The sequence below is a fragment of the Amblyomma americanum genome, chromosome 6 (genome assembly GCF_052857255.1).
Source record: "Amblyomma americanum isolate KBUSLIRL-KWMA chromosome 6, ASM5285725v1, whole genome shotgun sequence".
NCBI lineage: Eukaryota > Metazoa > Arthropoda > Arachnida > Ixodida > Ixodidae > Amblyomma > Amblyomma americanum.
In genome coordinates this window covers 13,222,238-13,249,635 of record NC_135502.1, presented here as the reverse complement: position 1 = coordinate 13,249,635, position 27,398 = coordinate 13,222,238, and the positions used below count along the sequence as shown (strand labels likewise).

The following is a 27,398-nucleotide window of genomic DNA, read 5'->3' as shown; positions in this document are numbered from 1 at the left end:
TGCCCAAAGGTTTTCAAGATTCGCCTTTTTTCCTTGATTGATCTGATTAAGAGGTTTCCAATGGAGCGTCGTCTACAAACAGAATGCCTCTGTCGTTCTTGTTAGCGATAACACGTAGCATCTGCCGAGCTATTGTGTCCTTAATTCTACCGAGTTATTATGTCTCTGGTGCCCTTAATAAAGGCGACAAGAAGAGATTGTTTTCTCGCCTCTGAGAAGGCGTTGGCGGAAAAACGAAGCCTTGTTGCTGCGCTATGGATCATAACGCCGTGTCTCAGAAAGGCGCGTGCGCTTCTCTTGCGCCCAATGCTACGTTCGCCTAAGAGTTCTTGCGTAAGATAACCGCGGCTCGTTTCGCTCACTGTAAGCGACCACTGCCGGTTCACCGTAGCTTCCTGTTCGAAGAAGAGCAGATTTAAGCATTCGTACAAATTCTGAAATCTGTTTCGCAGAGACAGCTCGACAAGGAACGTCCTCGGTGACGTAACCAAAGACTCCTGTGTTCATCTCGTGGACGGTGAAAATATTCTCCGCGCCGTAAGCGCCAGGGGGGTCGAGGCACCCTCAAAAATGTGCCATCGGTCGTCACGCGGTCCATACGCGCCCAGATGGCACAACGTCAGGGAATGGATAGCGGTACATAATTATCGCTGTAAATTCTCTGTCCAGAGGAGCGGAGAACTTTTTCCAAGACCTTTTTTACGAGAAGTGCGCTCTAATGGAAAAGCGCGCGCGCAAGGTCTTCGGTATAAGAGAAACGGCTAGGGAGAATTCCGGTCGCAAACACTAGGCACTAAACTACTCAACCTAGAACGGTCTTATGCTGCAGTAGGATTCACACCTCTCCACCTCCCGGGTGGCGCTCCCAGTTCATGCGGCACATATTGAGACCACATGGCACTGTCCGTCGAAGCAGTCGCGGCTCACGTTATCTGGCTGCAGCCCTGCATCGCTCTCATTTATGTGTTTTATGTTCCTATGTCCGCCCTAAGTAAGTCGCGCACAAGCCTTACTCACTATCTGAGCTCTCCTTCATGTGATTACGAAGGGATTGGAGTGCAGAATAGGGAGTATGTTTCGATTTTTACAGCTGGAAGACTCAGTACGAACCTCCTGTCGTATAGCCATGCAAATTCGACGTTGCAAGGCAATAGCCGGGATGTTTTAAAGTAGGGCGCCTTCAAAATCGTTGGCACGAAAGCCAGTGTACCCGATCGAGATTATGTTCCTGGTTTTACAGCTGTCTTGTAAGTGCGGTAATCTACTAGGCCTAAATTAGTAACGATAACCACTCGGCCGAGACGGTTGCATACTGCGTCCTTTAACTGGCGTCTTAGCGCGAACGTTCTTTTCACGGAAATGTGTCTGAATGGGTTGTATATCCCGGGAGTCACACAAGGGGCGCTCCGATTGCAAATCGGCTGCCGGGCCGTGCCCAGAAGACAAAGAGAGAAGCATTGCGCTGCTGCATCCTCCTGCGAGATTGGAATATGCTACCAGAGACCCAAAACCCAACTGAGAGGAAATAACTGTCTCAGAAATCGACAAGAAACGTGTAATCCAGTGTTAAAACAATAAAACAACGCTACTGTTACGTACGGCAAAATTTGTCTCAGCCGTAGTCGCGTCCAGGTCGACAGTATGTTATGAAGGCCGCCTTCCGGCTGTTCGTTTTGCAGACTACCGCTGTTTAGGTTTCCATCATCGTTGAATGTCGCGTTGCACGCACAACGCGGAACAATTCCGCCAGGTTAGGCGTTGCGGGAGCGCTGCATAATGAGAGGCATTTAACCAATGACATGGTCATAAAATTTATTCCTACAGCAGGAGCTTTTATTCATTCACTTCCTGACAAGATGAACACAAAAGACACGCTAACTCGGCAGCGTAGCTTGAAGGGAAGTGGAAACAGCTAACCCCGCGCGTTTAGCGTCGGCCCGTATCAGAAGGCGAAGCAAAGAAGGGCAATAAATAGACTGATCTTCGACCAGCGGCTGCTCAGTTCGCGCAGAAGACGTATGCGATACGCATCCGCAGAAGGCACACTGAATGGTCGGGCCTTTCGGCGGCGCCCATTCAGGACAAATAAAGGAACCGCGTCCATTAATCCGTCAGGGGCGGCTTCCTTCGTAGTTGATTAAAAGCAGGAGGAATCAATCACACCAGGCTGCTTCGGAAGAAGGAGCGCGTGCGGTGGCGTTGTCGGCGACAGGGAGACTGATGCCGGCCGGACAGGCCCAGGGTTCAAGGCTGGGACTACTTCCTCGTCCGGAGCCCCCTTCCCACACAAAAGAGCCACGATGGCTGCTTTAGTGCAGGACTCTGCAGGCCGCTGCATCGGCGCCTGCAGCGCCACCCCCGCCGGAGACCCCTGCTTTCCACAAGCGTTGTCTCCGTTTGGCTTCCATGGCTGGTCAGTATTCCGTTTCTTTAAGCGTTCTGAAGCCGCCGAATGCATGCAGACGAGTACGTTGGCGAGCAGCTTTAGCGACTGCCGGCGCTTATCGTTCATTGATCAAGGATGCCGAATTCTTCAGATTCACGGGTCTTCCATTGTAGCAATATCGAGTACTCTTCAGTGAAAGGCGCAAAAACGAGCTATTTCATTATATGAGAATTATGTACATGTCACAAACTCCCTGCTGCCTAATGAAAATGCATACGTGCCACTGAATACCAGAGCCTTTCCAGCGATGAATTTGAGAAGAGTAAGTTGCTGGGCTAGCTGGTTTTCAGACTTCATGGAATAAGTAGCGCTTGCAGAAGAGGACAGTGAAGGAAAAACGACACTCACAACTGCACTGAACTTCTGAAAAAGTTCATTTGCGCCTTTTATGTGCCAAAAAAAAAGACACGCCCACGCGCACCTACTACAAGAGGCATCAGCAGGAGGCCTGAAAAAAAAAAAACCAAAAACAGAACACAAAAACCGCTAATCGTGATACGGTAGCCTGAAGCGTTTATCACCCCAACAAAACAGAAGCAGAAATCGCGACCACAAAGTCACGAGAAAGCGTGGCCAAGGCCGGGTCAATAAAAGTCAACTAACACGGGTATGACGAAAAAAGGCTAAAAGCAGGTAAAAATCCGTTAACAATGCATACGTGTAGACAAGATGGAAGGTAAGAAACTGCGGCAGAAAACACGATCAAAAACGTGGCCATGGCCGAGTCTAACAAAGCTATGGAAATAATAAAGTTAAAAGAATAATAATAATAATAATAATAATAATAATAATAATAATAATAATAATAATAATAATAATAATAATAATAATAATAATAATAATAAAAGCATAATTCATGAATGACTAAAAGCGGGTAAAAATTCCTATGGCATATGGGAGGCCACTATTAACAAGGCCTAAAACATGATGAGGTGACAGCTAAAAAGCTGCTTTGTAATGCCTTTAAAGGAAATGTGGAGAAACCCAGGCCAAGGACCAGAGACCTAATTATATTGATCTAGAGAGATATGAAGTTTCTTTTTTCAAAACGGCTATGATGGCGTGCCAGCGCAGCCAATTTTTAGCTGTCAATGATGGATGCCTCAGTTATTCCATGAGTCCGCTGTTTCTTGCTTTTGGTCATTATTGTTGTGCCAGCGAAGTTCGCAGGTTGATGTCTGCAGGGTGAGCAGTCACGGCAGTGGAAAACTAAGTTACTAGATCTTTGGTTATGCTATTGAAGTCTTTTGTTGTTGCATCGCTCCCTCTGCCCCTGGGCGAGGGTATTCCTTGCCACAAGATAGAGGGATGCAATATACGGCTAACGTGGTGCATGAAACAAAGCGATCGCCGAGTCTAATTGTGCATTCTTGAATTGCGCAATCGCAAGGACGGGTGCGTTAGCAAGCTATTAAAAGCCCTTTTCGGAAAAGCAAACTCGTGTCTCTCTGGATCAATTAGGCGCCGCTGTGGCTCAGTGGTTATGGCGCAAGGCTGCTGTTCCGAAAGACGCGGGTTCGATCCCGGCCGCGACGGCCGAATATCGATGGAAGCGAAATTCTAGAGGCCCGTCTACTGCGTCTACTGTGCGACGTAAGTGCGCGTTAAAGAAACCCAGGTGGTCGCAATTTCCGGAGCCCTTCAATACGGCGTCCATCATAGCCTGAGTCACCTTGGGACATTAAACACTATAAACCCAAGCCTATATAATTATTGTCTCCTGACCTTGACCTGAGTTTGTCTGCATACATTTGAAATGCGTTTAAAACCAACTCTCTTTTTAGCTATTGGACGTTAATTGTTACCTCGCATATACCATATCGATTGTTTCCGCCCGTCTGCGCCCGTGTAATGCCCGTCTTTACTCCCATGAATTATGCTTTTAGTTTTTTTAGCGTCATAGCTGTGTTATTTGTGTTTTCTGTCGAAGTCTTTTACCTTTAATCTTGTCTTCACATGAAGATTGTTAATGATTGCGTACCTGTTTTTAGCCTTATTATCATCACAGCTGCGTTAGTTGTTGTCTTCTAATGACTCGACAGTTGCCACGCTTTCTCCTAATTTGGTTGTCGCGTTTTTCACTTCTGGTTTGTGTAGGTGATAAACGCTTCAGGCTTTCATTTCACGAGCAGCTATTTTAGAGCGCTGTTCTTAGGCGCCCGTTGGTGGATTGCGCGTCGTAGTCGTGGGCTTTTGCGTTGTCGGCGTAAGACTCCACCTGACAACCGTGGCAGGCAGTAGTAGGGTGCTTCAATGCCAGCCCGCCGTTCCCGGGTGGAGACAACTTAAGCGATGCCGCCATATTGAATCACAACTGGCCTCTCCCATGTACCGCGAAATGCTCGACTGGTAGCCCAGTGTAGCTCCAGCTGCAAAAGGCCGTTCAAGTTAAAGCATTTTGAAGCACGCCGAGAGCATGAACGGCGCCGTTACGAACGCTAGCGCCGCTGATCCCGTGTGATTCAACATGGCGGCGCCGCTGAAGTTGTCTCCACCCCGGGCGCGCGCATCGAGGCACCCTTAGCAGTAGCAGAGCGAAACGCCACCTGCCACGTTCGAGAGCGGAGGAATGGACAACAGGAAGGTAGATGCCATAACAAGATCCCGAATGGTAGCTAGCAGCGTAACAAACCACCTTTCAGCGGTCGCAGGTGGTGTGTGAAGATTTGCGCTCAAATTTCGCATTCCGACTATCGTAATCGTCGGTCAATTTTTTTCTCGTTTTGTTTTCGTTTTATTTTTGTATTCCTCCTGGTGATACCTGTGGTAATAGGAGAACGTGCGCGTCTCTTTTCCTCTGGAACAAAATATTCTGGAATTCGCAAAGCTCACTTTATTTTTATTTCGAATGAAGATTCTGCCGTTACTAGGCCTAAAGGAGAATGCCGATTTGTTGCACAAAAATATTTTTATTTCTAAAAATCAGACGGCGCCACTAGGGCGAAGATGTCGTTGCGTCTCCGGTTGCATATGCCACAAACAGCCTAACTTCTTGAAAAATGTCTGCTTTTAAATACACATTCTAAAACGGCCTAACGTTCCTTCAGTGTCCGGTACAATGTCTATGTATATCCTTTTCGAAACATATCTGCATACGCCGCGAGCAGAAGACAAACAGACGACGAGACACGAAGAAACAATTTGAACGCACTCTCCTGATCGGCTGAGGAGGCCTCTAGCTTTCATAGTAGTGCAAAGAAGTTATGCGATAGAGTATTAGTAGGATAATCCTAAGACGACAGACTTGGGAGCGAATGTCAAGACAGAAAAACACGACCATGAGGCAGGAAACCAGAAGGCTACCCAGCGAATCTGAACCTCCGGTCTAGTATACGAACGCAGGATTATTGAGCGTAAGAGGAACAGCAATCTAAGTGAATGCCACCCGCGGCAGGAATCCTCGGAACGAAGAAGTGGCGTTTCAGGCTGCATGAGTTGCACGCTGACGTTGGTGGACGCGGGGTCCCAAGGGAGTGCGTACGACGGCGGGCTTGGGGTGGAACCATTCGTGACATTCGCTATCGGGACGGTCGCCCACATCCCATGGGCAGCAGTTGGCTCCTTGCAGGCAGCAGAAGGCAGGGCTTGGGAGCGCGAGGGAAGCGCTCTTTAGAACAGTTTTCCTCTCCCGCGCCCTTTCGGTCCGAATCGCCGCCAGAGAAAGAGTGAACGCAAAGTTCTGCTGCGCACGCTTTGGATGCTAAGAAAGAATGATGAACGAGGGGAAAGGGGAGAGGAAGCAAATAAATCGCAGCTGAAGGAACTGGTCTGGAGACAGCGAGATGAGGAGGGGATGGAAGAGTGGCTGGGGGCCAGCGTCGCTTGAAGCGAGGGAGGGCTCGCTTCTGCGGCCAACATATCTCCGGCCCCCGGCGTCGATGAAGCGTTTGACGGCGCCCCACATACGGCAGGGCTCGCCGTAACGCACGCAAGAAAAATAACCCGAGTGAAGAAGCGCGCGGGCTGCCCGCATTGCTGGCTTTACGACCAGCGTGGGCAGAAAGAAGGAAAGCGGGGCAAACAAAGGGCCAAGGACGCGTCCCCGATGCGTCGCGTGCGCTTCACGGCGGACGGTCCCCTCTGCAGCCGCACTTGGTCGCCCTCCCAACACTGCGCGCCGGGGCATTTGCGCAAGACTGCTCCACTGCGGCAGGACGCCAAGCGTGAGAGCAAGCTCTCTGCGGCTGCGTTCGCGGCGCAGAGCTTCCCCCTCTTTCCCTTGGCTCCTGTCGCTGCCTTCCTCATTGAGGGTGGGGAAAACGAAAGAGCAAAGAATGAGAGTACTGCCACGCTGCTACGTTGAACAGTGACGCAAGCTAAGAAAGAATAACAGGAAACACAACAGCAAGAAAGTGAGGGCCCTGTTCGCTGGCCAGAGCCGGGCCCCTTTGAAACCATTGAGCAATTCAACCGTGCTGCCTGCCTAGTGCATTTCTTTCAGAATTTCTAGTGGTGTCTTTTTTTCCCAAATGCCACTGAAGATTAGAGACGCTTTCGATCCAAGAACCCGGAAGAATGGGCGATGAGGCGCTCGATGAAACACAAGCGGAAGACAGCCGCCCACAACTATAGCGTCGGTGTAACCACTCGAAAACTTCCAAATTTTGCCCTATTTCACGTGCTCAGAAGAGTTCAACCATGCTGACCGAATGACACGAATTTTGAAGCCTCAAGCTGTGCCACAAGATCCGCGCATAAAACCAAACTTGAAAGGTATGCATTGAAAGAAAGCTAAACAAGCATAAGAAAGTAAATGTAAACAGAGGACTTCACCCACGGAAGCCTAATAAAGAAAAAGCCACTCGCCAAGAGAGGCAGTGACTACCTCCATTACTGAGCGTCTGACCGCAGGTATTACAATATAGCGATTAAAATGCGAAGGCTAAAGTCAAGCTTATACTTCGGAAAGGCAAGAAATTTTGCCACACACTTTCTTCAGCTGCCTTCATAGCCATGTATCATAGCGTTTTTTATTTATTTTTGCAGCGAAAGCTGTTGCATGAAGCCTTTCCAAAACGGAGCTCCACAGCACTGTCTGTAGACACTTGACGGAATGATACAGTCAAATGACCGGTCATGTGAAAGTTATGTAACAGGAAGGAGGGTATGGCGACATGATGGGAAAGCTGAACCAGAGGGTGGTTGCCGGGCAAGGAGGAAGGTATGGCGAGAGCGCAAGACGCAAGCGGAAGGCGGTCGCCATGGGAGCCTCCCTGAGGGTAGTTACCCTGGAAGGAGGAGGAAAGGTTACCGTGCAATGAGGAGGGAGAGTTTGGCGATGACGAAGGAATGGTGCCCTAGGGTGCCTCGATGCGCGTGCATCGAGGCACCCTATGAAGCACGACCCATCTGTGGCAGGTGCTGCGAAACACGCCGCCTGAGAAGAAGGTGATCAGAAGAGCGCGTTGTCGGGTAACTTGGCTTTGCCTGATATAAAAGAAGTGGGCGCAGAACTTGAACAAGGACCGAGAAGAAACACAAATAACGACTGACAAGCGCTTGTCAGTCGCCATTTGCATTTCTTCTCAGTCCTGGTCCAAGTTTTGCACCCAATTCTTTTATAAGAACGCGATCGGTGGCGCCATGTGCCTAGAGCGGCGGACTGGACAGCCTAGATAGTCAGAAAGCGAGTATGAGGGAAAACTAAAGAGCCCTCTAGAACTACGCAGATATGAAGCCGCTCTTGTAGTCTCTGGCTCAAAGTATAGTAAAATATAAACACTTTAACAGATGTCGCTGAACCTCGCGTTACACAGTGATAACCGTCCTGTCAATTTTTTTGTTCTTCCATTTATTTGCAGCCCTTGTAGGCGCACGCCAACATGTACAGATTTAACGCCGTTATCATGAAAAAGTGACTCCGCTTATGTTGAACTGAATCCCTTTATTACTCAGTAGCAGCGTCTTTCTTGCTGCGAAACCGAAATGTGTTCACAACAGGAAAACATCGTCTTTAGTATAATATTACATAAGTTGCATTTTACGTAAACAGGTCACCAGATTAGCAAAAAAGTCGCTACATATTCATGGTAGGCGTCAGCAAGGACTTGAAGGGAAGGAAGACGGGACAAGCGCTTACTTCAGCTGAGCTTTATTACGGAACAGCAGAATTAATACCCGAAAAATTAACTCTAGAAAACTATATAGAAGAACCAGTGAACAAAGCATAAAAAGAAAAAATAACTGGCAACAAGGGCAGCTTCGAGCAAGCATGCATCCCTGAACTTTTCTGCCGCGACAGGCACTGGCAAATACTCAAACTTGTTTTGGAATAAGGGAGTTGATCGGTGACTGACGCAGTCGTCATTGGTTACCAGCCTAAGTGATTGGAGAAGACACCGTTTGGAGAAGGGGCAGCGAGCGACTTTCACGGCCATATGCGCGCGCCACGCTGCAGCTAGAAACTATCGTGACTTCTTGCAATAAAAAGAAAAATATTGACTGCTATCATATCAAGGTAACTGACAGGGACGAAGTTATGATGCGCAAAACGAATGCTATAGCTGTTTTTTGGGGTTATATTTGTGTACTGTAATATTTATACCCAATGCCGTCTTCTTGTCACTCTGTCGCAATCTTTATACAAAGTTAGCCCGGTTAATTCGTATTGTGTATGAGCACTCTTCGTTACTTCATCAGCTACTTGGTTGCCTTCTACCACTTGCCGTATGCCCTTACACGTGCAAGTAGAATTTTCGTACCCGAGATTTTTCAGATCCTTGCAAAATTTTGTCGCTACTCGCGTCACACTACTAGCTGCGCAATTCGAACGCAACCAACGCGACCGGCACACAGCCTTCTCTGCCAATATTCTATTCGCCTGCAAGATTAGTTTCGCACAGGAGCTACTAATGCATAATGAGGCCTTCGTCATACAGTCAAGCAATGATATGGAAACCGACACCGGAGAACAACAGCGCTTGAACTTTCTCAGCAGGGGCTGAAGCAGGTCATAAAGAGGGGCTTTTCCTTAAGCGAGTACTAAAAGGCTCGTCACAAGGCGGGAGTCGGGTGCTTACTTCCTACTTTATTCAGAAAAATGGCTCGGAAATAAATAGGGAGACCGTACAAGCCAGAACCGTTTCTGCAAATTTTTCACTCAAATCAGCTGAATTGACAAGGAGGCTTCGTTAATGCCTACATGCATTTTCGTCTTTATCTATACACTTATTGCGCAGTTTCTGCTTGCGCATGGTTTTTTCATATGTGCAACCAATATTGGTAGACTAACTACATTCGAAATAATTCGCACAAATTTACTCTACCTTTCGAAGTGGCCTTCGTGAAGCCATCATTCCTGGAACAGTTAGAAGCTTGACTTTCCAGGCAAATATCGACTGATTGAAAAGAACTACATACAATAACAAAAGTATTAGTCTGTTTGAAAGGCAGATAACGGGGAATTAAAGTTGTTGCAACGGAGGCGGCGCCACCTAACGGGGAAGAAGACCGTACAGTGCAGCACAGTTCTCGGGGCAGAAACAGAAGTCGCGCGGAGGTAATCGAATTATGCCGGTATATTTTTATTATCAAAAAAGTTACCACGTCAAGTTTATAAATTGGTTCTGAAAACACTCACGGGCGCTATATGATTCGTATTTCTTCACTCTCGCCGCCTTAAAACCAGCCTTTCCTTTGTAAGACAAAATGAATGAAGTAACATAAAGCTGGTTTCACTTCCGTGTAATACGATTAGACACAGTTCCACTAATGAACTATGGGACTTCACGTCAATATAAAAAGAACTTCGAATTAAATTATGAATACCTTCTGCACAAGTAGCAAACAGCACTTTCTTACACCATAACGTGCTGGTTACAACGCAGTAAAATAGTGAAAAACTCTTTAAAAGTTCGATAATTCAGGCTTCTACGTCAGCGATGGTTACTTTCCATTGTTATCAAGAATTTGAGAAAGCTCGCAGCTTTGCGGCCTACGGCGCTTCAGTGAGAAAAGTCGCGTTTTTTTTTTGTAACTAATCGCGCAGAAAACGAACAGGGTTTTACGACATGATCTCGTTTTTAGGTGATCTTATGCACATTTCATAGACAGCCACGGCTCGGTATCTCGCGCTACATTTGTTCTAAAGCCATTCAAAGTTTAAAAAATGGACACCTAGAGTAACGACGAAAATTTAGAGCAGATTTAACCAGACAACATGAACTTCGAAGGATTTACTGTTCCACTTGCTTTTTTTTTTCTGCAACTTAAACTGAAGCAAGGAGTGGCTATATATTCCTAAATCCGCAGGTTGCCGCTACTTAGAGGGGAAAAAAAAGATTACCTCACCTCTCGCAGTAGGGTTGTAATTAGCGATCAGACTTTTCAGTTCTCATTTATTTTAATTTCGGTGCGCTGATTTCGGTGTCTACTGCAGAACGTAATTCATTTGGTTTCCGCGGATACTGTTCTATACCTATGAATTTCCGTTTTGTAGCGATAGCTACACTACGCCAGCCACTTTGCAAGGTCCGCGTGGCTGCGCGCAGAGCCGTGGCACCATCGCTCCACCAGCTGTGCGCATGCGCGGAGTGACGTCATAGCCCGCAGCTGGTGTGCGCGCCGCGCGCCTACATTACGGTAGCGTTTTGAGCCTTCAGCGTGGCGGTGCCATGGCCACCGTGGCAGCTGCCGGCGGCGCGGCGCGCAGGCGAAACCGAGTGGAGGAGTGGAAAGGGGGAGCGAGGGAGAGAGTGAATTCACGTCCAGAGACGAAGATGAAGAAGGAACGCCCAGCGAAATGCAGCGGAGAAAGACTGACTTTGCAATTCGAATGAGCGAGTTCCACTCTGCCAGCTGTAGCTATCGTGTCACTCCATGTTTAACCGGAGCTAAGCCACAGCCATTTTTTTGTGAAAAATATAATGTCCCTGTGCGTTCAAATACGACGCAGAGTTTATCTTGACCTTCTTTATTTAACATGAACAGCTCATACAGTAATAATTAATACACTAATGGCTGCGTTAAGAGTTCTCCTTGGAGAAAAAAGTTGTACTGTCATAGAAAAGAAAACAAAAATGTCGAAGTAAATGATCTGCCTATAAGACAAAAACATAAGTGGAAGATTGCTTTTAAAAACTTAGTTGTCATGTTATGGTGGCACTCTAAGCTGAACGAGAGGACCACGCGTCGTTGTTCCGTGCGCAAAAAGAAAGAACGCGACACTTTTTTGCTGTTTGTGCGTAGCTTCGCTTGACGGTAGCTTGTTACTGTTGTAAATGTTGTCACTGTCTTTACATGAACTGGAAAAACGTACTTAGCCAAAGCGACGGCCCTAAGCGCGTGATAAATCTGAGCAGGCGGCGCTATGCGCTAGGCGAGAGGGCTTAGCTAGGATATGCAACTATCTCCCGATCTGAAACGGCGTACCCGAGTTCATCGATGGACACCTCAAAATTCGCAACACCTGTGCTAAATATCAAAGGCGCCTTTGTCTCACCGCGTCCCTCGTCGCAGCATTTCCTCCTAGTCAGCAATTCTGGACAACAGCAGTTGTGAAATGCATACCAGAAATACTGACCTTTTTCAGTTAAAACCCAACTTCAAAAAAATACTGTGACGTATTTTTACCGCACGCTTTTGGCCTAAACCGACAGGTCCATCCTCTAGTTATGAGCTAATGCTTTCAGACGTATTCCACATCGTAGGCGACTGATATAACACTGGATCCTAGAGATGGGGAAATTCTCAAATCGAACTCTCGTTACCGCCGTGTAAAGTTTTGTTAAGGCAAAAAAAAGAAAAAAGAAAGAAAGCCATCAGTTTCTTGTCACACGCCACGCGGTCACAAATGAACTCAAGTTCACCGCTGTCCCGAATTCCCGGTTACTTCGTGAAGCCGCTGCAAAAAGTAATGCTTGTTGCTAAGGTGCAGCAATACAATGGCGAAGCTGATATAAAGCACAGCATGTCGTTCGTTACAAGTTTCGGGCATGAAATGCTCGTTGTTCCGACTCCCGGTGATCTGCAGCGAATTTGACACCCAAACTACGACGGAAGTTTAAAACAGAACCGACACCGAAAGCAACGCCAATCTATGTCTGATATTCTTACATATTATGTGAAAAATGAAGTTTTTTTTCGTGCTGCATTCAAACCCACGGGCTTGAAGCTAGTAGCTCAGAAGCACCACTTAGCCACCACTTTTTTATTTTTTGTGACGTAGTGTTCGTTAAACGCGTTTAATGATATGTAAAGAGATAATGCCAGATATAGTAAAATATACCCAGGTTATTTACAAATCAGGCAGGAAATGGCGGGCCCTGCACGAAAGTAGCAGAATGTAGTGCCCCACAGGCGGAGCAGTCGGGATATAAACGAGAGTCTTCATGATCTTCACAACCAAAATAAAAAGGAGAAAAACAGGGGACACATCACTAATGGTAACCAGTCCAGTGGAAAGTCGTTGTCATCATGAATATCAGACTGCTACAAAAAAAAAACAAGGACTGGAAAAAAAAGACGCACGCACTCGACCCATTTATATTATCTGGTCTGTTCTGATATGTTTTTGCTTCGCAATGAGAAACGCTATGTGCAGCATCCTGCGTTCTTATATTTTTGGGGGGGCAAAGACTTTTGCTTTGCTTCTGATTTCTTTTTTTTTTCCAGGCAGACTTTTTTTTTTCAGCAGAAATCAGTTGTTAATGGAGGCTAAAAATTAAATTTCACGATGCCACCTACGAAGAAATCACAATAGAACTCTTCTGGGATCAGGGTAGTTTTTTTTTTCTTTTCTTCACATAAGCACAATCGGTGAATTAACCGGTTCAAAACTGGGTTAAAGCCAATAGAAAACGAAGCGTGGAAGACTATAAATGCGTTACAGCTGGTTTTCATTACACTATGCTGTAATTATTGTCATCGTTTTCATTCGAGCGCAGTATCCTTCAACCGGACAGCTGACAAGGGCAGTCTGTGGAGTGAACTTGCTGAGGTGAAGTTTGCATGCGATTTAATTTTGTCCCTGAAACAACTAAAACAAGTAAAAGTGCACAGAGGCTCATGCGAGGGCTCACCGTAGACGACCATCTCCTTCTGGGCGCGCTCTGTCTGGAAGGAGGGCGACTCGGCCGACACCTCGCAGCGGTACTTGCCCTCCGAGTGCAGGTCAACGTCGGTCAGGTATAGGTCGCTGATGTTCGATCGAGCCACCTTTGCATGGCAGAGGAAGAACAGATGAACAACAAAAGAGAATTTAGGTATATAGTAGCTGTGGAGTAGATGGCATAAATTAGAAAGACACTGAAGCTTCGCCTGAAAGGTATGACGCGACAGTGTTAATGGCTACTGACTACTTACTTTCTTATTACCTCTTCCTAACTTCTCACATTCATTAGCATACATCAGCAGGCATAGTAGGCCACGTGACACACCACAAGTATAACATGGCCGCCCTTTAACTTACTCGAACAAACGCACCTCAACGGCCTGTGGGTGGCGTGTCTTTCTTTATATCGTAATTAATTTACTTTATTTCCTTACATGTCATAATACTATTTGAGACATGCTAATGGTCTCATAATCACCATTTAAATTCTAGTTTTAACCATTTTCATTCCACAGCTGAAGATGTGACCTCATGACCCTCTCGACCAATCGGAATTTTCTCGACATGCCAACGCCAATAACTCCGGTCGTTTCTCCACTGAAAGGCAAATAAACGCTGTCGTGTAATACTTTCAACTATTTACACTCTGTGGGAAGTTCGACGGATTGCATTGCCTTGTAATCAACTGGAGAAATACCGCTCAACCAGTATTATTGGCGGTCAGCTAGGGTAAAGGGTGCTGTGCCTTATTTAATATTGTATCACGTGGTTACTGCGTTAGTAAAAATCAAGTGAAGCACTTCGGCTCTGCGGCCGGGAGCGGTGTGGATGAATTGTCTTACGTCGATGTGAATGCCGGGCATGTTGTAGACCTTGGTGGGGGGCGTCTCGCTGGGCAGGTATCGGTAGATCTCGACGTTGTTCTTGTACCACTTGATGGAGTACAGCTGGTCCCGCTCCAGGTCGTAGCTGCAGTTGAGCCACGCGGGCTGTCCGTGGCGAGCCACCGAGGGAACGTCCAGCCGCAGGAGACGCAGTCCGCTGCCCGCTGTGTAGAGAAAGGCGCAGACGATGAGCGGGTCTCATGGAGACAGAAGACTAAGCTACAGCTGATGACAGTTACTCTCGGAAAAACTGCGCGGAGAAGTCAAACCGATCGGGATAGCCCGCAGAACGCCTGTGGAATGCGCTCTGAAGTGTACCCGCCCGGGAGTGCGCTTCGAATAGAAAACTTGGCCCTTTCACATCAGTCCGTAGCGTGCACGGGACACCAAGGACATAAATTGGAAAGAAGCTCTGATACGTGCGAAACAGCGCTCGCGTCGAAAACTAGGATGGGAACAGATGGTCGCGAAGGCTTCATGGGTTGGCAATCTTATCGAGAGCACAGAAAGAGAGCTTGAGAGAAAAGTGCTTTACTGAACGTCGCAACAGCGAATCAGGCCCATTGTGGCACAGGTTAATGCTCTTTGTAAAGCTAGAACTCGAAGCGATGCAACACATGAGTGGGAAATGCCACCCCAAAGAAACTCTTTTGCGATGAGTGAGCATGCAGATTTTTAACAATATTTGACTGCAACACTGTCACACTGCAGCTTCAACGCACATCGACACTGCACTGATAGAGTTTAGCAAAACGTTCATTTGGGCGAGTTGGTAGATATTCATGATTTGAACAGCGCGAACTACAAGGGACAAGAAAAGAAGGGAAACAGGACAAGCGCTGACTCGCAACTAAAAGGTTTATTCAATGAAACCTTCTTATATGAAGAAACAATCAAAGAGAAAAAAACAACACAAAAAACTAAAAACCATGAAACGCAACATTCGTCAGGTGCTCCCGAGATAATTCATCTCCCTATCGCAAAGGAACACAGAAGGTTTGCTGACGCACTTCAGTTGATCCCCTGCGATGTGAAAAGCCTCGACAACTTCTCGTGTCGTCTGATCACTGTGGGTGTATAGCACACGGGTTTGATTGAATAATGCAGTGCATTTTTTCTTTTTCTTTTTCATGACTTTACATTCTAGACAATGTTTGACCAAATGCGAAAGGTCATCACCATTGTTTAAGTTGTTCCTGTGCTCTTGTAGGCGCTTGTTAAGGCAACGCCCTGTCTGACCAATGTAACGCGCTCCACAGGAAAGGGGTACACTGTATACGACACATGTTTTACAGGCCACAAACTTATCCCTGTGCGCAACGCCACATCCTTCTTTTTTCTCCTTGGCCTCTTTCTTTCTTTCAATGGCAGGGCATATCTGTTTGAGCTTGACGGGGGCTGTAAGGAACACGCCAACTTTGTACCTACTTGCAACGTTCTTTAGTCCGTGGGAGACGCGGTGAACATATGGCAAAACGGCAAATTTCTTCTTTTCAGGCTGGACGTCTGTCGTAAGCGGAGTGGCCAGACGCTTTAATGACTGATTTAAACGAGAACACGCCCCTGCTATCATCTGGTCTTGATATCCAGCAAACTTAACCCTAGACAACTGGGTCTGGAAGCTATCTTGAACGGTGTGATGACAAGACTTGGTCAAAGCACTTCGCAAGCAGGAACTGATAATGCTATTTTTTACCAATTTGGAATGACCGGAGTGAGAATTAAGAAGTGTCTTTGACGACCTCGGGTTATACGTCCAGCAAACATGGTTCTGCTCGAAATGCAGCCGCACGTCTAAAAACTGCAGTTCGTCGTTAACTGGTGCCTCAAACGTGAACTGTAACCCCGACCCACACTCCCTGAACACTTTTAGAATGTCAACCATTCGAGCCGGAAAACGCCCACGTTCTACAAAAATAAGATAGTCATCGACATATCTGACAGTCTTGAGATGTAGGCCAGACAGGTTCTTTTCCAGATCCCTGTCAACGTACAACAGAAAAATGTCACTTAAGACAGGGGCGACGCTGGACCCGATGCACACTCCTGATTTCTGCGCAAATAGCTTGCCTTGCCATCCTATGAAAGTGGAATGCAAATAAAACCGTACCAATTCAAGGAAGTTTTCCACAGACATCCCGCATCGTGTTACGAACGCCCTTTCGTCATTATCATCTGTAATATACCTTTTCACACGCTTTAACAGGCAGTCATGTGGAAGGCTATAATACAGGTCTGTGACATCGATGCTGAAGGCTGCACAGGCACTCGGGTTGTTCTCCTTCAAGAAGGAAACGAGGGCGTCGGAGTTGGGGATCTTGAGAGGGTCGAATGCATCCAAGGACGAAAGATGCCGTTGCAAAAATTTTGACACGTGGTGTTGCCATGTGCTCCTTTCCGATACAATCCGAGCGCTTGTCCTGTTTCCCTTCTTTTCTTGTCCCTTGTAGTTCGCGCTGTTCAAATCATGAATGCACTGATAGAAACTGCAAATTTGCTCGTGATCGCAAGGAAGTACGGAAGGAACAAAAAGTATCTATCTGCTGGTCAGTCGAACCTGCTGAGAAATTTCCGTTCCCGAAGAACGAATTTCACTTGCGTGTGACATAATGCTGAAAATTCAGTCACATTTAACATTCCTTAAAAATAAATATGCGGCTGCTTCATACTTATACTTCCTGTCCAAGAATAATATCCGCCTATATGAGTGTGTTTCATCAGGTTACCAGTGGTTGTATTTTAAAAGAGGTTACCGCGTTTCCAGTGAAGCAGTAGCTTATGCTGACGTATTTTTAATGCTGGCTACCAGTAATGTTCGGCGTGAGTAAACGCAACAAAAAATTTTCTAGAACTATTCACGGGAAGGCAATGCTTGATTTGTTCCAGACGACGATCAGTTCTTTAGGGACCGTAATAGGTTGTGCGGCCACACATCCTGGCCATGGTCGTAGGAATAGGTCGTGTGCATTCGCCACGAATCGTTCTCTCTTGCTTATTGCTAGTTATTTTTTCACGTCCGCTAAACCCAGAACGAAAGACTTGATCCACTGCTCGGAGGGACGCAGGCATCCTCTACGCTTGTTCAGACTCCGGGGTGAGTCATGCAGCGCTATACATGAGAGCTACGCGGGAAGTCATGAGCGTAGCTTGCGCGCCTTGCTGATTTCACGGAATCGTGGCCATCGCTGCAGAAAGTGCTGCGCACTTCTAATTTCCCTATGCACGACGCTTTTTGTTGCCGCGCGGTGACTCGGCGTCCATCTATTAGAGCCGGCGGCGGGCCCTAATGGTTCCGGGTCGCTGGAGGCGGGACGGGTCGCCGCCGCAAGAGGGTCGGGGAGAGTTCTCGGAAGGGATGACACGGCCTCAAACGCCAGTGTCGGCACCAATTAGGCCGCGCAACCTATTACGGCCAGCATATTAGCGGGTGCGGTATCTTCTCCCTTCAGTCCCGAAGCTGCGTATACTCGTGCTGCGCGAGAGTCAGTGCCCTCTCGCTGCATTCGGAGCGGAGTCGGGAGAAGAGGAGCTCCGAACAAGAGGCTGAAAAAGTGTGCGCCGCCCCGGCGCGCATGTCGCCAAGTGTTCACCGCTGGTCGGATCGAGAGCAGACCCGACGTGGAAAGACGAAAAGAACACCCAAAGGCCGTGCGCGAGCCTCATGAAACATTATAGGCATGGACAGGCATTCAGCCGCTAACACGTAACTTGGCGCTCATCACGCAGCCACTCGCTTTCTTCTGAACAGCACAAACGCTCCTGATGCCTTGAAACGTTTTCGAGCGTTGCTTGACCAAGAAAAAAAAAACGATTCAGTTATAATAACTTAGAGCGAGGACATTTTTCTTCTCCACCTGGTCACGGTGGTCTAAAATTGAATAGAGGAAAAGAATTCTGTCAACCTCTTTTTTCTTCTTCTGTCGGATGAAGCGTCTGATAAGATACGACGTTCTTTCAGAAGCTGGGCCTATAACCGCTTTCCCTGTAATGATATATTCTATTTCCAGCACGTGCAGCATGAGTCTCAGCAGCGGCAAAAAACCTGCAGCCATCCCATAGCTTAAGAAATCCGATGAGTGCAAGCACGGTGTGGTAAATAGACTAGTGTCAAAGTTCGTTTGATTTATTAGAAAATACATGATTCGCCGACACTGGGGCATTATTTTAAGGAACAAAGAGAACTTGCCCATCTGTATATTTGTAGAAACATGTTGGACAATCGTCAATGCAGAAGGAACGTATATTTACACAGCCTATTCGAAATCAAGAAGAAAATATGCATAGGCAGGGCATGTAATGCGAAGCGCAAGATAATCAATGGTCGTTATGGTTCCAGGAGAATACAAGCGCAGCAGGGGGCGGCAGAAAGTCAAGTGGCTGTCCTGCCGTGCACGTACTTAGGTTGCTGTTGCTGCTGCTGCTGATGATGATTAACAGTAAGAAGACCAAACAACGCTAAACAACGACGACACTAAGAAAGTTGCCATCAGGAGCCCAAATTAAAGCAACACATACCATGTCAACAATAATTCAAAAAGCCAAAGAAAAAACGGGCTCATTTAAACAATCTTTCTCTGCAGTTGTAGTCCCACACTTTTAATGAATGTTCTGCGCGGGGGAAGTGTAATATAGATATTTTATGTGAAAGGTTTTATTAGTCCCATTTCTGCCATGGTATAGGTTATAAATGAGCGAATACCTGATATATTTTCTACGTTTTGCTAGCATGGGCCACCCGAAGGTGTATCATACAGCAGAGCAGCTGCGGGAAAATTAAAATCACCAGGCATGAACCGCGCCGCACGCCTTTAGACATTCTCAAGTTCGGCAATAGAAATCATGGTGTGAATGTCCCTATCGGAGCACGCATATTATAATAGGCCACTGGTTGGTCAAATATAACTACTTCTTAAGTGTCCTTGGTGCCCTCATAAAATTTAAACAGGACACGAATTAATTTACCAAAAAGTAATAAATATGGCCATTCCAACAAAGATTACTAAAGACTAAAACACCTAAATATATTTAAGCACCTAAATATTTACAGGGGGCCCTTCACTACGGCACTGCTTTCCTTCTTTCACCCCCGCCTTCCTCCCTTTCCTGACGGCACGGCTCGGGTGCCATTGAAATGTGAGACAATTACTCCTACATTTCCTCTCCTTAAAAACAAATCTTCAATTTCTAAATATTTATCATTAGGAACAGGAAATGCTGCGAGATCAGTGGCTGAACTTTACTAACAAACCAAACTACACCACATTTTTAAGGATTGAGGTTCATGTTTAATTTCTGGCACGAAGGTGAAACTGAGTTAAAGTCATCGTGAAGAATTCTGGAATCATGTTCGACGAACAAATTGCAATAAATACAAGAATCAGCGTGAAACCTTGATACTATTAGGTACGTCGACAGCCAGGTAATTTACTTATATTTCAAAAAAGCGCAAGATGGATACCAGTTTGCAGTGCGAGTTGTCCAGCGTTAGATTTTGATGGTGAAAAAACGGAGACAGATTAGATGGTATTGAATGTGGCGTTTAACGTCTGAAAATGACACGTTTGTTATCGGGGACACCGTAGTGGTGGACACGGGATTAATTTAGGCCACCTGAGGTTATTTGACGTGCAGTAACACCGCAGAGCACACGGGCCCGTTTCGCCTGCGTCTCGCTTCCATCGAAACGCGACCGCTACGGCGGGATTGAACCCCCGCCCTCGAGATCAGCAGCAGAGCGCCGCAACCATTGAGCCTCCGCGGCATGTTCGAGATATATTGGAGTTCTGTGGGTCAACGCTTGCGCAGTTTTTACGTTTTGAACCACTTTAGTAGAGTGGGCGGAATTTTAATATGGATACATTCTGCTTGCTATCCTTTATTTCCGCTGCCCCAGCTCAGGTGCTTCAGTATGGATGGCAGATGCCGGGGCTAGCAAACATCTTTTCCTTCCTTTTTACTATTATTTTTAATAAAACCACTACCACCACCAACACAGTTGCAATTAAAAAGCTATGGGACAAGAAACCAAAAAGCTTTGCGAAAGACTAAAAGTGGCCAGTCGACCTACTCACCTTGATTTAGAGAAACTGCGATATCATGCGCATTCATGAGCAATTGTAATCAGCATGCAGCGTTGCAATCAAACTGTTCTAACTCTTGATGGGTTCACTCATCAACACTGCTATCATCTGAATGTAATCAATTCGAATAAAGCTACATTCCATTTAATCGTTGCAAATATCGTAACTGCTGTTATGCCTAGCAAACACTGCAGACTTTCGTCCTCGCCGCTGCCACACGTTCTGTCTTCGTTAACGACAAATGTTCCTCATCCAGCTAGAGAAAAACGGAGAGACTGGCAGCCATTAATTTTAACACGTCGACCGTCGCACGCAACAATGCACAAACCTCCTAAGCTGCCGTTATAAATATGCAACAATAAAGTATCTGGTAAAAATAAAATGAAAAGAGGAGCTTCAGAACTAGCTTTTCTAGCTCACATGCATAACTGTTCCTTCCTTCGCTCGAATCTTTAGTTTGGAGCTGCAGATGACGACTGAAACAAAATAAAGCCTGGACGTGAGCGCTCTGCTGATTAACTTGAGCAGAACCTGTTGCCATTCAACGTCGAGACGGGCTGGAGGGGATGCGCAGAATTCGGAAGTAAATACTCAAGGTGTAGCATGAACTGGAAGAGGTAAAAGCACACCCCGGAACGAAAACAGGCACAATGTGCGCTCCTCCGCGCGTCAAAAATGCCCCGGGTAACCTTCGTAAGGGGCTAATTATTCGCACGGGAGGCTTCATTAAAACTTTCCTGAGCGCGTTCTGTTAAAGACCGGCTTCGGCAGAGCGGAAGCTTGAAAAGCGTCGTGGGAGTGAGCAAGAACGCTCTCTCAGCGTGCAGCAGCCCCAGAACTGAAGGGGACAGCGGTGAAATAAAAGACAAAAGAAGATTGTAATCATCTTCTTTTTTTAAAGTGAGTATTGCTTAGACAGTGCTCGCCGCGCATATCACTCAAGTTGTCATCAGTGATCTCAAAATAACTAATTCACAATTTTTGGTCGAACACTGCGATTTCATAGACGGTGGTGTGCAAAATTCTACGGGAAAAGGCGGTGCATTGACAAAAAAAAAACATTAATTGCTAAGCTATGTTACGGCTTAGTTAAAACATTCATCGACTGCAATCATGTCCCTTCATTTTTATCCCTTCTTCTGCTGTTCTTTCTTTCGTCTTCACGTCTTTTTATTCTTCTCTCTGGACCACATTGATTAGCTTGCAGCGTTGCCAGAAATTACAACAGATTTCAGTCGAAGGACGGCTGAGGGTACGTCCCAGTAACGGCTATCGCTGTAAAAATACTTGTGTGTTGTCGAACAGACAAGTTCGGTGAAAAAAAAAAATGAGTGGACATGCAGGTTCCATTCGGCTGGGTAGCGAGAAACGGAATGAATTACTGATTTTTTTTTTCTCGCAGCTGCATCAAGTATCCATGGCTACAGCTTTTCTCTGGCCTTTTTGAAGGGACATGCCAAAACGTTATCCAGCCCAGCGCAAAAGGAAGGGTAAGTGGACTGCTGACGGATACATCAGAGCTGTCCGACGACAATGAAAGTTCTCCCAACGTTGCTGTCTTCAAAACGCCTCGTTCGTTGACCAACTGCTGGTAGTGGTAGGACGGCTTGTAGGAACAGCAAGGCGGGAGAGCTTTGCGATAAGCCGTGCGCTTTCTGCGTGGCAGCCTCCTCTTTCCAGATCCCCTGAGAACAATATTTACGGACCAACAGGCAAACCACACATATATTTCGTTGAAAGACAAGGTGCAGAAAAAAACAAAAAGCGAGGTTGTCAAGCAGGCATTGCATTTCACATTGATTTTAAAAAGATTTCGCCACCTCCATCACCGTTCATGAACTCAGTGCACGGTTCAAACACCTACCTAATAGTAGTTATGAAATATTAAAAAATGTGAACAGAAAATTTACAACAGGATAGCTAAGTACACAAAGCTAATCTCACTATAAAAAAGTGAAACGCAGTCAACTTGCTGCAAGAATTTCTAGGAAAGCTACTTCGACTACCAAGCAGTGCGAAATGTCTTTCAACGTGGCCTGTGGTCCAAATTACTTAGGCGAGGTCTCTTTTATCGCTGCTGAAAGTTAGCGAAGAGCTTATTTTTGGTCTGTTTGGTTCGATCTGCTGTACAGCGCTCCTATGCGTATTGTTTCCAAGTTCAAGTGATTTCAGGGTGTATTCCCTCATTATAGAAGGTTCAACTTACATCCGTGCATTAACGGCCGCCTCGAGGGTGTTTGCTACAGCTGCTTTTAGATATTTTGCTTTTCTTGCGTGATCAAGAACTTCAGAATCAGGGTTCCTTGCCAAGCTAGAAGGCGCCATCGTTTCACGTGTGGATACAGAAGAAGGTTTTCGCTCAGAAGTGAACGAAAAAAAAAAACTAAACAGTGCTTCTCAAATGCGCTCTTTTCTTCTCAGATTTTTTTTATTTTCAGCCGTGCAGTAGAATGGCACAAAAAAAAAACATCACTGCAACAGAGGAAGGGTAAGTATACGCTAGCACATTATGAGCCAACCTTCCTAGGTATGTTCAAAAAACACGTGCTTTAGTTTGCGTCAAGGCTACCACAGAACTAAAATCACCTTTTTTTAAAAATAATAGCGTGTTAAACGTCTTGTATTCCATATCCTGAATTAGGATCAACCATTAATACGGATTCATTGAAATTAATACATGTACTGTGTATTTATTGCGTTCTTCTTACAATCAAACATATAAATGCGGTTATTTGTAAAAATTGCTTGTATTGTGTATAGTTTATCGACCTCCTCGCTGAAATACACCAGAAAGATTGTGTGATCTTTTTGAAGATAAGTCTGGCCTAAAGTAGAGTTTAACATCCCAGCCAAATATACACGCTGTATCAGAGGGTTCCTGACTAATTTCCCGCACTTGGGTCTTGAAAGTACACCGGCATCGCATAACACAGAGATGTGTTTGCATTTCCCCTTCATCGAGCTGCGGCCGCCACGGCAAGGATGAGGGTATTTCATACAATGCTCCGGTTGGCAGTTTTTAGCAAAAGACCGGTCACTGCAAACGTTTAGTTGTGACTACAATCAAAGCGCATCACTCTAAGTCTACTCCTGAGAGGTATGAATACAAGGTGCAAATAAGCAAAGAATAAAAAATTCCATTGTTTACAATACGACCACTCGAATGAATATGTATGTAGTGTACGTCAAATATTTTTAAGGCCACAAGACGTGCTTCCCAGTGGTATATTTAAGCATTTACGACGCCTGTGAAGTTCCCAAATTCTCAGAGGTGACAATGATAACACTCCTACCTCCTTCAGGGATATTGAGGTTCGCGGGTACGTCAATTAATCACTACACACCTCAAAAGCAAAGCCTGTGGCTTGGAACCTTTTGACGCACATTACAACCACTGTCAAACGCTACATTGTTTATTATGCACATAGTATAGTCCGAGCAATACGAGTTGCATACTCATGTGAAAAATATTTATGTATAAAAGGAAGGCGCGATCTCCCGGAAAAAAAGTTGATTTAGTCGCTGGTAATATTTCAAAAAAAAAATATGCACTACAACTTAGAAGCCTACGCAGAAAATTTGTCGTTCGTCTGCTTAGCAAATACAATCAAGCAGTAGGCGGCCACTGTTATTTGCTTGGTGGCCACTAGCAGAAATCCCGATAGTAGCGCAATCGGCCGTACACAAGGTTTCCGCATTTTCGGAATACCAAGACGGAGGGAAAGCAGAAATTCTAAGCCGGTTTTTAGAAGGCGCAGCACACAGGAAACGCAAATAATGACGAAGCTTATTAGATCCTTTGCAAGCTATTTCCTGTTTCTTCATTAGTTTGGCTTGAGCATCCTTAAATGTTTTGTTTGTACATCCTAAATTAGACCTCATAGGCAAAATCGCTTCCCAGAAATGCTTGACCGAGCCTGCAATAATAGAAAGATAGATTCTGTAGAGTCTTCGGCACAGTTTGTTTTATTTCCAAGTGTGAGTCTATACTCGCATGCAACGGAATGAGCACCTGAATTGGCCCAGCCATGGATATTTTCTTTGTATTCAAAGCGGTGTAACTGTCCAGCACTGAGCTGACTTTGGCGGCAGATAAGTCAATCGCAGAAAAACCACTATGAACTCCTCACGTCATGGAGCTATTTGAGGCTGAAATGGCAAAATAAAGGTGTAAACCGGTTATAAGGCATTCAAAGTTGTAAAAGAAAAAAATCATTAGGAATTAAAGAAATAAAATATTAAGTCTCTTGATGTATTTTATATATTGTTGCAGCCGGTTAGATCAGTTACCATGCTCCGTGTTCAGACTTTTTGAAATTCTGACGGGCGTTTATTATTTTTAACAGTTAGGCAAGTTGTGCTTAATTGTTATCCTGACAGGATGCCATTAAACAATATTCTCTTATTTGAAGTTATATGTTCGGAATTTAGTTATTCCTTCGTTAAAATGAACAACCTGCAGTGCATCGCAGTAGCACGAGTTCTCCTCACCACCGGCATGATATAACACCACCCTTATATTCTTGATACCCGATAACCTGATCAAAGGAAGCGTCTGAAAGCAGTGGAAACGAAAGGGGACAAACCACAGAGTGAAAACTGGCTCACTTTCGAGCGCCTATTTTAATCTTATCGCTACAGTGTGAGCAAGAAGTGTCCGATGACAATAGCTATTCCCTCCCGACCTCTCACAATGTTGGAGCAAGCAAAGGAACCCAACACACATCGCAAATGAGCAGTTGAAAAAGACTCGAGAGCAACCCTACATTCTCATCAACTATGCTCAAAGACCAGGAAGCAGAATGAATGAACGAACGCGGCATCACCAAAGGAGAAGTAAAAAGCACTTCAACGAAAATGCCGTCTCGCGCCTAAAAAGATCGGTAGGCAGAAATGACAATCGACTTAATTTCCTGTAAACCTCGAAGCGCACCCTGAATGGAAGTTTGTGATTTCGATCACGGAGACACAACAATGAGCGCTCAATAAGTCCTATGCGCTCGTCATTGGGAAGGAACACCTTCAACGCTGCCGGAGCGAACAGCGCTTACCCATTCTTTCACATCCAGGATATTTTTTTTATTGTGCCCTTTGCTCCCCTCCAACAATTTTTTCATCTTTAGATTCTCACTCTTCTCTGAATTTTTCAGGCTTCTTTCTGAAATCGCCGATTCCGTGACCCGAGAATGGGCGTAAAAATTTCCGGTCACGTCTGCTCCTCGAGAAGAAGTGCTGCCACGGAAACAGAATTCGCTCGTGCGGCTTCTCATGCAATAGAACACTGCTGCAGGGGCACGTACTATCGGGTTAAAGGGAATAGCGACGACAAAAGTGGAGGTTCAGAAGTGTAAAAAAAAATCCCTGTAGGACAGCAAAATGTCTTCGCGTAGCACGGAGGACGGAGCAAGGCAAAACAACATGGTCTGAGAGACTCTGCTGCAGCGTGCCCAGGAACGCACGAAGAGCGCGCGAACAAGCGGGGGGGCGCACGAAAGTCAAATTCTGTGTCATTCGGCGTCCGAAAAGGAGAGCGCGCACAACAGCCACTCGAGATCACAGCGGTGCAAACAAACTGGTCGAAGGCAATCGAAGCGTTCCACTCTTTTGTCTCACCGCTCGGACTTCCTTTGCCATTTGATGGGTGCTTGCCAGAGCTGCTAGGAATACACAAAGTGTACGCTGACGCGAAGTAATCAGTCTTTGGCTGAAATCTTTCTACCGTTGCGACCAGTTTCAGTCGGGATTATTTCACTCGGGACTTGACTTTTTCGTTCTCTTTAATACAGCTATGTGTCGATTTGTGTGGCATACAATACGCGCTCAATTCTAATACATACAGACACGGTGCATTCTTCGCCTTCGTTTTTCACTGACCTCGAGTGTTTCCACGAGGGAGGAAGCTAAAGTGGAACGCTGTAACTCTGACGCGAGGACGTTCGCTCCCCGAAGTCCACGGACGCTCTGCAGTCTTTCCTTTACGGCCAGCCGTTTCCTCACGCGACTATACAACTCATTACTTGCGAATTTACTGATTCTCTATAATTTGCAATTTAGTCCTCAAGTCAGTTGACCCTATTTACTGGTTGCTAAAAGCAACCGTATTGCGTGTCGGTAAGTATAGGTTGGAAAAATCTAATTGAAAGATACCGCGTCACAACGTGGGGTTCCGATGTGTTACCCCGCCGCGGTGGCTCAGTGGTTAGGGCGCTCGACTACTGATCCGGGGTTCCCGGGTTCGAACCCGACCGCGGCGGCTGCGTTTTTATGGAGGAAAAACGCTAAGGCGCCCGTGTGCTGTGCGATGTCAGTGCACGTTAAAGATCCCCAGGTGGTCGAAATTATTCCGGAGCCCTCCACTACAGCACCTCTCTCTTCCTTTCTTCTTTCATTCCCTCCTTTACCCTTCCCTCACGGCGCGGTTCAGGTGTCCAACGATATATGAGACAGATACAGCGCCATTTCCTTTCCCCCCAAAACCAATTATTATTATTATGTTCCGATGTGCAGCCATGGACAAGCTAACCTCAAATGACGAAGCGGCCGCCAGCAAAGTCTACCGGCGGCTTCGTGCAGCTACCAGACCATGAACAAACAATTTGGCAAGCACCGCAAGGAGAGGGCTGCCTGCGGCTCTTTCCGAGTTAAACGGACCTGCCACTAATCCTGAATATATGGGCATTGACCCACTAAAGCTACTGTGTCATACCCGTAAGGCAAAGCTTGACTGTCCCCTGCACTTTTTATAATATTCATTGACCTTCATCCGATATTTTCGTATTTTCGCATCCGTCTTCATTTTCATCTAATCACATGAATTAAGTAGCTCTATGCGGGAGCGTCCGGAAAGGCACGCATGAAAAGCATCACAACATGGTGCACGTACACTTTACTGAAATTGCCTCCGGATGTCAAGCCTAACTGCTAAATCTGCATTTTAA

General features: G+C 46.1%; 1 protein-coding gene across 1 annotated transcript in view; it reads right to left on the bottom strand.

The window, feature by feature from the left end:
• LOC144136335 (uncharacterized) overlaps positions 1-27,398 on the bottom strand; it is a 242,793-nt gene that overhangs the window by 45,770 nt on the left and 169,625 nt on the right. The window contains exons 2-3 of the mRNA XM_077668583.1: positions 14,339-14,544; positions 13,465-13,600 (exon numbers count right to left, since the gene is read on the bottom strand). Coding sequence (XP_077524709.1) covers positions 13,465-13,600; positions 14,339-14,544 — 342 coding nt within the window. The remainder of the gene's footprint in view (positions 1-13,464; positions 13,601-14,338; positions 14,545-27,398) is intronic.